At 46.9% G+C, this 10,887-nt stretch overlaps 1 protein-coding gene across 4 annotated transcripts in view; it reads right to left on the bottom strand.

Moving 5' to 3' along the window:
* The window catches only part of Gpam (glycerol-3-phosphate acyltransferase, mitochondrial), a 61,694-nt gene that overhangs the window by 11,639 nt on the left and 39,168 nt on the right, over positions 1–10,887 (bottom strand). For all 4 annotated transcript variants that reach the window (XM_013348172.2, XM_013348173.2, XM_013348171.2 and 1 more), the window contains exons 7-13: positions 8,634–8,780; positions 7,963–8,059; positions 7,258–7,394; positions 2,758–2,857; positions 2,217–2,429; positions 375–488; positions 165–250 (exon numbers count right to left, since the gene is read on the bottom strand). In XM_013348172.2, the coding sequence (XP_013203626.1) occupies positions 165–250; positions 375–488; positions 2,217–2,429; positions 2,758–2,857; positions 7,258–7,394; positions 7,963–8,059; positions 8,634–8,780 (894 nt within the window). The remainder of the gene's footprint in view (positions 1–164; positions 251–374; positions 489–2,216; positions 2,430–2,757; positions 2,858–7,257; positions 7,395–7,962; positions 8,060–8,633; positions 8,781–10,887) is intronic.

The following is a 10,887-nucleotide window of genomic DNA, read 5'->3' on the forward strand; positions in this document are numbered from 1 at the left end:
GCAAGCGCAAGCATTCCCACATCTTTATCAAACCAAGAGGACTATCACTGCAGAGGATGGAACAAGAAGGAGCATGCTCCAACTAACGCTAACCTACTGCCCCATGCAATGCAGGAAGGAGAGTTCCCGAACAGGTGGGCTAGCACAGGGGCTGAACACCCTACCTTGTAGGAAGAATGGCTGGTAACAGTGCTTGCTCCAGAGAAAGGGGAGCAGACACAGGTTTCTGACTTTGGCTTTCTAAATATTCCTGGAAAAATAAAAAGGAAAGAAAAAACCCTTCATAACAACATATAAACTGTATTTTCGTCTTCAGCAGTTAAGAGGAACTGCGGACACAAGCTTCAGGCCAGGGCTTCCACAGACTGTCTCACCTTCAAGGAAAATGGCTGTGCAAAGTCCACCCTGACGTATCCGTAGTTCTTCCGCAGCATCCTGATGACGCCTCTCGCCACGCTCCAGAGACTCTCATTCTTCTTGGGCTTGCCCTAAATACAGCAGGGAAGGGGAGGGTGCTCTGGTGTGATGCTGTTTCTTTTGAGACAGTCTCACTATGATATCCAAACCTGCAATCCTCCAGCCCCGCCCCCTTGCAACTGTTCAGAGACAGCCATGAGACACCATGCCTGGCTTAGAATAATTTCTTCATAGAAACTTGAGTCCTACCTTGATAAGAAGAATGATACGTAAAGAATGAAAAGTGAGTGACTGGCAGTCAGGGCTGTCAACCTTCTGACTCTAAGTGGGTCAGGCCACAGTTACCCTGGGATCATGTGACCCACGGGCACAGACTGGACAGGCCTGACTGCTTTACCTGAAACCTGACAGAAAGTGCCTAGTATTCAAAGATGCTCACAGACGTAGCCGTGTCATTCAGGGGAGGAAACTGAGCAAAGAGAAAAATGTAACGCGAGCACATTGAGAACGCATTCCCTCAATTCACAAAGACACAGCTCAGAACAGTGAAGGACAAAATGACATAATGTCCTGGAAACTGCTCTCCAAAGTGGGGGATGCCAGCCAGTCTCACGGTGGCCTTCCCACTAATGAGACACTTGAAAGTATTTGCTTAACAAGTCATCCCACAAGGCACACAGTGATGGCACAGATGGTCGAGAGACATCAGTCCACTATCCTTAAATCCTCCAGCAGCCAGGAACCCTCCAGATTCTGACACACTGGAGCACAAACTTTGAAGCACATGCTTTGCCCAAGACTTCCACACTAAGTCAACAAACCGGCCCCTCTGGCACCGCACACTGCTGCTCAGAGTGGTCGGCTAGCGAAGCCATCTGGGAGATATACCTGATGGACGGGGCGGTGCTTACAAACCGAGTACCCTTAGATTACAGCTAGCACTTCCCTTCCTCAACACACACAATCCACAGTGAACCCAGCGGGCTCCAGGAGAAATGCGCTGGACTAAAGAGCCCTGTGGGTGATTTATTCACACAGTGGAACATCTCCCCTGTGGGGTCTGAACTGCATTCAAGGCTGAGCCTCACAAGTGACTGAGCTTACAGGTAATCAGATACAAAAGAACCACATAACATTATTATTATTAATTATTATTATATAAAGTTCAGCAATGCAGAAAACCAATCTCTCTGCAAGAGGCTGGACAAGCGGCTCTCCTGGCGGAAACTAAGAGGAAAGGTATGGGAAGATTTCTGGGGCCCTGACGTCACTCCATCATCTGGGTGCTAGGTTCACAGGTGATGACTTTCTGATATTCAATCTAAGTGCTTATTTATGACTTGGGCATATTTTGGCAAAAGTTTGCTGAAAAGATCACTCCCATTTCTCACATCACTTTGCAGTTGCTCAGCCAATGTGACCCAGCGGTCTTCTGGCTTCACTGAAATTCGCTCAGAATCAAGCCATAGACCTCAGAGAGGAGAGCATGGATACCCACACTGCCCACATAGTGGACATCACAGCTCACTGACAAGTGGCTTTCCACCTGCAATCCCTTGATCAAGGCCAGCACTGACGTATGAGTTCACATACTTCTCCAAGCCCAGGGAAACACAAGAGACTCACTCACAAGCTGACAGACACGATGAAGGCAGCTCACCATGCCCATTCAGGCAGGTTTCAGGTAAGCAACAAGAAAAATCACGTTAGCAAAATGCCACTCTGATCTAACACTAACCATTCAATATAAAAGCAAAGTTTGAAAGGGGAAGACGGCCTTGTGCGGGCTGGCTCCTTACCAACTGTTCACCATTGTAGTGGCCTTCGATTATCCGATCATAGGAGATGCCCACAGGAATGACAAGGATGTCAGGGATAGTGTTGGAGGACAGAGTGTCCACTATCACCGACAGCAGCCCTGCCCGAGCACAGGAGGTCTTCCCACTCCGGGAGCGCGTGCCTTCCAGGAAGATCTCCAGGAACTGCTGCTGCCGGAGCAGTTCAACTATGTGCTGAGACAGGAGAGAATCAGACATCAACTAGGACCTCACAATTCAGTTCAGCTTAGAACAGCAGAATATTAAGACGAAACAGGGGAAAATGTAACGTCACCACTAACTAATCATTTCCCCTTATCCAGAACTACAGAGCATCCCACCAAAGTCATACGGGGCAGATTACAAAAAAAAAAAAAAAAAAAAAAAAATGGTGACTCATCTCTGGCCAGTCATCTCCCAAATCAAAGAACAAATTTATAAAAATCCTAGTTACAACACAGCTCCATCGCTCTCTGTGATGGCTAACACTACAGCGCTGAGGGAAATTAAAGGCCATACGCACCCCATGAAGCAGCGCTCTATAGAGAATGTCTTTGCGTCCGTCTGGGGTTTCATCAAGCCTCCTTCTTATGAAGAAGCCCCCAAGCTTGTGAATCAAGGTGCTACAAATGAGAGAACGCACTAATTACTTATAAGGAAACATGGAAAGACTCAAATGTCAAGCTACTCCACAGCACTGTCCATGCAGACAGAAGTCCCGTGTCATTTGAATGTTGACAGTGGAAATGCAAAGCTCAGTTTTCATGCCGTCGACACGCTTCACCCATTCCTCAGCCTCTGGGGTACTGCTGCAGAAGTTCTCAGCCTCTGGGGTACTGCTGCAGAAGTTCTCAACCTCTGGGGTACTGCTGCAGAAGTTCTAAGCCTCTGGGGTACCGCTGCAGAAGTTCTAAGCCTCTGGGGTACTGCTGCAGAAGTTCTAAGCCTCTGGGGTACCGCTGCAGAAGTTCTAAGCCTCTGGGGTACCACTACAGAAGTTCTAAGCCTCTGGGGTACCGCTGCAGAAGTTCTAAGCCAAAAAGGAGTTCTGATTTGATGTCATCCTCAAAGGTTATGAAACAGTTTTGAAGATTTTGGAATGCTTCTAGATTTAAAAGTAGAGTCACTGCCTCTCTCTATATATCCACTGGTGAGTCCTCCAGGCTCCCGTGGACAGTCTGTCCAGTGATCATGCAGTTGGGAAACCTCCAGGCTCCAGTGGACAGTCTGTCCAGTGATCATGCAGTTGGGAGTCCTCCAGGCTCCCATGAACAGTCTGTCCAGTGGTCACACAGATGGAGCCCTCCAGGCTCCAGTGGAGAGTCTGTCCAGTGTTCATGCAGTTGGGAATCCTCCAGGCTCCAGTGAATAGTCTGTCCAGTGGTCATGTAGATGGGAGTCCTTCAAGCTCTAGTAGATAGCTCTGTCCAGTGCTCACACAGATGGAGTCCTCCAGGCTCCCGTGAACAGTCTGTCCAGTGGTCACACAGATGGGAGTCCTCCAGGCTCCCATGAACAGTCTGTCCAGTGGTCACATAGATGGAGTCCTCCAGGCTCCCGTGAACAGACTGTCCGGTGCTCACACAGATGGGTGGTCTTGGTTAAACTAAATGGCTCACAGCCTGGACAGATAGCTCAGGAATTAAGAGCACTGACTTCTTGCTTGAGGACCCTGGTTCAATTCCCACCACCCACATGGTGGTTCACAACCATCTGTAACTCCAGTTCCAGGGGATCTGACATGCTTTTCTGAACTCCTTGGACACCAGGCACACAAGTGATGCTTATACATACATGCAGGCAAAACATTCATACACATGAAAGAAATAAATCTTAAAAAAATTAAACACAAATGGGTCACATACACAAAAGAAAACAAAAGTAAAAGCCATGAATGAGAAAGGGCTGACTGGTAGGGATGGGGTAAGGTTAACAGAGGTAGGAGAAAAATAAGAGAGGCTGAGGAGGGGAATAATCAGAATATACTACATACATCTATGAAACTGTCAAAACCAAATCAATGGCTGAGCATGGTGGTGCAGCCTTTATCCTCAGCACTCAGGAGGCAGAGACAGGGTTTTCAAGTTCAGCCTGGCCTACACTGCTGGCCAGCCAGAGTGACAGAGTAAAATCCTGTCTTGGAAACAGAAACAAACAAACAAAAAGAATCAACCAATAAAAGGAAAGTTTTTTAAACCCTATCCATGCTCTCCAAACTCTTTCCAAAGAGTCTGTCTTAGGCTTCAGACAAATAGACACTGGCCCATGGCAGATTTGCAAAGTAAACTAATGTCCTTGAAGGACAATCCTCTCAAATAACTAGTGAGGTCCCTCTGGGAAGAGTAATTTTATCAAACCAAAATCAAATATAAAACAGGAAACAGGGGCTAGAGAGACAGCTCAGCAGTTAAGAACACTGGCTGCTCTTTCAGAGGACCTGTGTTCAATGCCCAGCACCTACATGGGACAGCTCAGAACCCTCTGTAACTATAATTCCAGGACGTCAGATCCCCTCTTCCAACCTATTGTCTAAAAAACCAAAACCTAGGTTCATTTGCACACACAGAAACAAAACAGTTCTGCTGCCAACCCCAAGACTCCTTCTGCAACACTGATAAGTTTAGATATGAAGTTGAAAGTTTGTCAGATTTCCTGAATATACAGTCTCAAATGGAGCAATTGTCTTCAAACAGATGTTAGCATTCACACTGGTGTTAACAGACATTAGCATTAACACTGGTGTAAACAGACATTAGCATTAACACTGGTGTAAACAGACATTAGCATTCACACTGGTGTAAACAGACAGCGTTCACACTGGTGTGAATAGCCATGCTATATTAAAATGTTAACATACTCTGGTCTCCTTCAGGGTGAGATGTGGGTGAAGTACGGAATCACTCTGAAATTCTCAGAAGAAATTCAGTGAGGGAACAGTGTACCCTGAGATGTGCTGTCACTGTGGAGATGTAAAAATGTGGCGAAAGAAAACTGCAGACAGACAAGTTTGTCTACAGTCCGCTGTATCTGAAGGAAAGGCAAGCCAAGCAAAGGCTGGCATGAGCTCCTAAAAGGAAACGCTCAATTATGAGAAATTATCCATACTGACACTTAATAAAAGCCTCACGAGAACTAGATGAGGAATGACCACAGGAGAGCACCAGCAGAAGAGACACCTTAGTTCTGAGAGCAGGCCTTCCTGTGTGTCTGTGTCTGTCTGTCCCTCATTCTGTCTCTCTGTCTCTGTGTGTGTATGTGTGTGCACATGCGTGAATGTGTATATGTAGATGCACGTGAGCCCAGAGCACTACCACGAGTGTCATTAATCAAGACCTATCTATCTATAGTTTGAGACTGGGTCTCTAACCAGCCTGGAACCTGACAAACAGGCTAGGTTGACTGCCCAGAGAGGCCTGAGGTTCTGCCTGTCCCAATGCTGAGATCACAAGCAGACACCACACCCACACTTTTTCCCACCTCAGATCCTCAAGCCTACAAGCAGTTTTCCAGCTGTACCATCTTCCCAGTCAACCTTGTTGATAATGTTTAATTTAGCTTCTGTCCCTTGGTGCTGGGAAAAGATACCTGGAGTATCACACGGTTGATCTAGTCCTGGGAAAGGAAAGCATGTTCCTCCTGTAGGCTGGCTGTTTGTCCGGGCTCCCATTATACAACAAGCTATTTGATAGCGAGGACTGTATGTGTCTTGTCCATGTTTGCTTGATGCTCAATGGAATAAATCCACTGACTTCTGCTGATGACATCTGTCTGGCTAGCTGCAGCACTCTGGGAACCAGGACAGAGCACCTTGCACCATGAGGGCGAGGCCAGGACTCTGGATGCCACTGTAGGAGTCTCCGCCTGCCAGGCCACCAACTCTCCCTACAGTTTCTCTCTGTGTTCACCCTCCTAAGTCACGTCAGATCACAGAGCTGGCCTCAGTGCTCTGCGCTGCTTGGAGTTAAAATTCCATTTCTCAGTTCCACCCAGTCCTCGCTGGCTCCTCAGCGAGCAGACTTAGAGCAGATCCAGTCTCCTACACCCTCGTCTGAGCTCCACATCTGGGCAAGACCTGACTCTTGGGAACTTAGCTCACTAATTCCTTTAGTGAGCCTCTGCCCTCCTCCCCAAGAACACAGCTATACTTCTGATGTAAGCTCTCATCATTTGCCAGAACTTTCACAACAGAATCAAAATTAATTTCTTCAATGCTAGAATGGCCACTCAACATACAGGTCTGACCAGATCAGTGTTCAAAGCCAGGACAGACACCAACCCTCAGCTCAGAGCTGCTCTTGAACTAGCCCTCACTATCCGTGCAGCTGCCCCTCCAGCCTCTGGCCTTTCCTTGAGCTGCCAACTTACCTGCTTGCCCACCCACCACATTCCCACCACCTTGCTCTTGAGTCGCTGCCTTTGAACACACTGCTCCCTTTCAGTAGAATGCACAGCATCCTCTGGGAACGCAGAGAAACACCTCCTGGGTTGCATCGGAATCTCTCCATCATGAGGTCAAGAAAACAGCAGGGCCAGTGTCGCCAGCCTTTATCTACCACAGAGCTAGCATCTAAGCCTCCTCTGACAGGGCTGATGCCATACCCTGCTTCACTACTTCCTAACAGCCCGTCCATCCACCTGACGAACACTGCCCCTCAAGCTTGCGTAGGCACAGTCCACCATGCAGCCCATACACAGAAATACGGTGAGGAACAATGTTTACCAGCCAAAGGCTACACAATGAAGCATTGGTTTTCTAATAAAAAAGGGCTAATGCCACTTTTATAACATGTATCAAAGATAACAAAAAAAGTGCCAAATTCAAACCAATCCTTTTTTGTTTTTTGAAACAGAGACTCACTATACAGCCCTGGCAGACCAGTAACCTGCAATGTGCACCAAGACAGCCTAGAATTCAGAAATCCACCTGCCTCAGCCTCTTGAACACCATGACTAAAGGCATGTCCAACATGTCAGACAGAACAATCTTTTTAATACCTTGAATTTCAAACGAAGCTGATCTCACCTGAAGATGGGAATGTTGAGGTTATTGCCGGAGGCGATGTACGGCGCCTTGATGTTATGGCAGAAGAGAATGAAGGTGAGCAGCAGATAGTCGATGTGGGATCTATGCACCGGCAGGAACAAGAGCGGCAGATTCGTCTAGGGTAGAGGGAGGCACCAACCTTAAAGCTCAGGTGTTATCGGTCAGTCCCACTTCGCCACTGCATTTGGTTACGGTCACTCATCACTGGCTAATCAATGACTCACTCTCTACAAACATGCTCCAGTGATTCTCCAGGGCCTACATATCCAGATATAAGATCCGCTACTACAACAACAGCAACTAGTGGGGGAAGAATCAACAAGTTCAAGCCGACCACACCTCTTGTGAGATGCAGTCTTCATTACGGAAAATGAGCAGAGCTCTTTGGAGCCAGGCTTGATTTAAAACACTAAGAAAATTACTTACTATCTGTGACTTGGGTTAATGTTTCCCTACCACCTACGCCTCCATCTCTGTCTCCCTGTGTATAAAACAGGTATTACGTAGTGTTCAGGGTTGTCCCCAGGTAACTTAGAAAAGCAGTCCTATACATTTTTGATAGGCCCTGCTTCTCTCCCAAAATCAACTGCAGTTATCACAAGTGGGACGCTCCCAAAAGCCTCCAGAATCCCGACAGCACACCACACCCTCAGGAGAGACAGAGGGTGGAGCAGATAACCTTACCTCAGTTGCAGCTTTAACCATCTCAAGCTGACCCTTGTGAATTTGAATGTTCCAGAAGAAACTGTTGAAGAGCTTTAGCAATACCCAGCCAGTCAGCCTGAAAGAAATATAAACATTTGAGTCCATACAAACATAGACAAACATGTGTATGTTATAAATCTGCATACAGTTCACTTTCCTCCCATGGTTTGAGTCCACAACCTAAAAGCACTTGTAAGTGACTTCATGTGTGTGCACTTAGGTATCTGAACTGTGAATGAGTATTCTAATGTATACAGACACTGCTCACACGAGTATCTTCCCGCCGTAGACTGTGAACACACTTTCCTCTGAAAGCACTCAGTCCGGCAAAGGTGAACGTCATACTAAATTAGTGAGCGAAAGGATCCTTCTAACACAGGCACCCACTCCCTATAGGAAACGAGGCTCAGCCATTTGAGAATAGGCGACACCCATAATACAGTAGCTGCTACTAATCAGCAGGGACAAAGGCAGATCGAAGTCTTTATCATGCTATTTACATTTGAGTAAGTAGATTTCACACTGAAATACATCCACATCTTTGCTCACATGTTTTCCTTCAGCTAGGAAAGGAAGATCCAATAGTTATAAAAAGATAATAGTGATAGAAAGACGCTGGCTTTGGCCTCAAGTCACCATCCCCTAAATACCTGATCAAGCCTGGGGAGACAGTAGCAACCATTTCCTGCAGGATCTTCCGGGCTTTCTTTTTCACTTTCTGGATGGCTTTGGACTGCTGCTGGGCAGATCCATCTGGGTTCAACTCAGCAGCCACTTCAGCAATTGCCTCTTGGACTCTGATGTGAAAGTAAGAGTCAGACACTGAAATTGATCATATGTTACTGGGCACATCTGGTATTTTCTAAACTGTGGCTATAAATGAATAGGATGGGAAAACAGAATAAAATGTCCATTGTCTTTAATGTGCAGAAAATGCAAGTTCTCTTGAAGAAGTAGTATAGCAGCAAAAGAGAAAGTTCAAGTTAGGACCATTAGCCTTTGCTGTCGATCAACACTGACAGCCAGGGCTGAGCGACGGCTCAGTGGTCAAGAATATGCACTGCTCTTGCAGGGGACTCGAGTGTGATCCCCAGCACCCGCATAAGGCAGCTCACAACCGCCTGTACTTCCACCCCATGGCTTCCTCCTGCTCAGACACATACTCAGATACACATAAATAACAATAACAATATAAAAAATGGACAACACATTCCTAAGGCAAAGAATCCCTTATAAATCTGGACAGACGTAACCATTTTACTCAGATCCTCTGAGTGACTGCTAGCGATAAGGAAAAAGGACATGTGTACACTGCCCACAATGGAGAATGTACTCAAAGAAAATGCAGATTTTGTGAAAATGGCTTTATGTGACTCAGTATAATGAAGAAAGTAAAACAACGGCCACTAAAAAGTCAAAGTAGTGGATGACTTTCCTTCAGAAATCATAATGTCATTGTTTATATCGTCACAACACTGGAGCACGTAGAACTCTCTGAGAAGCATTAAAATGGACAGAACTATTTACTTCTTGTTCTCCAGTTATTTTACAAAGGCAGAGCTCAGGATCAAAATCAAGACAGCCACAGGAAATATGCCGAAGGAAAAGCTCATCCCAGCAGACAGATCCTCTTGACTGAGAGCTTTTCCACCATCCTTGCTACCTGGAGGTTTCAACTAGACAGCATTTACTGCATGAGCTAGGATGTCACTGTCAACTATTCAACATTTAACGTGTTTTCCTAAGTACTACGAGCCAGCACCATTGGGGTTGGGGCCACCACCCCTGACACAGCTACAAACAAACAAACTTTATGAACTCTAAGCTTTCAGTCACCCCATCTCTGGTCCCCAGCTATACTGAGGTGGGCCACACCCAAGAGGCAAAGCAGAGAACTCTCACCGAAGCTCCTACCCTTAGTGGCTCAGAAAACCACCCCACAAAGTATGGAGCAAGTTGAACTTTAAATAAAGGTAAGTGGGAGGCCTTGGAAACTGTCTGACTTCCTAGTTCTCTGTGGTCTCCCCTGAACTAAGGCATTGGGAGGGGCTCTCTGAAACTCCTAGAACCCCATTCAGCAGGTAGGAAGGCTGCCGCCAGACTGGAAGTCCCACGGCTCATCTATCTCCCTCCCAGAGAACTCTGTCCCCGGCACTGTTTTCCCAGCTCATTCATGATCCCCTGCAGCTATTTACCCCTCAAAGTCCCTAAACCCCCTTGTTTCCTTTTCCTCTTCAACTACTCCAGTTTCCAGCTGCATTGGGCAATCACTCCCCTGGGGGCTGGTACACATTAATGAGGCTGTGCGGCCCTTTTTCTTCACAGTCTGCTGAGGCCAGCCTCCCTCAAGGGTAAACATTTTCTCTGAGAGCAAAGAATTTTATTCCTACTACAAGGGCTTGGCCATAGGTACTCAAAAACCATTATACAAAATACCAAGCGCTTTGGTCTATCAAAACAGAAAATGGGTTGTCCCCCATGTTCATCCTATAGAAAACTGGTGAGGACCCTAGACACATGTGCACACACCTCCAAATCATGACTTGACTTTCACATTCTAAGAGACTATTCAGACCACAGTCCATCAGACAGGACTGTCTACTTACATGGCTCCCTCCTCCACACAGTCCATCAGACAGGGCTGTCCGTTTGTCTACACGGCACTGTGCACACAGTCCATCAGACAGGGTTGTCCGTCTGTCTACATGGCACCGTCCACCACACAGTCCATCAGACAGGGCTGTCCGTCTGTCTACACGGCACCCTCCACAGAGTCCATCAGACAGGGTTGTCCATCTGTCTACACGGCACCCTCCATACAGTCCATCAGACAGGACTGTCTGTCTGTCTACATGGCACCCTCCTCCACACAGTCCATCAGACAGGACTGTCCGTCTGTCTACA

Source organism: Microtus ochrogaster, chromosome 8, assembly GCF_000317375.1.
Source record: "Microtus ochrogaster isolate Prairie Vole_2 chromosome 8, MicOch1.0, whole genome shotgun sequence".
Taxonomy (NCBI): domain Eukaryota; kingdom Metazoa; phylum Chordata; class Mammalia; order Rodentia; family Cricetidae; genus Microtus; species Microtus ochrogaster.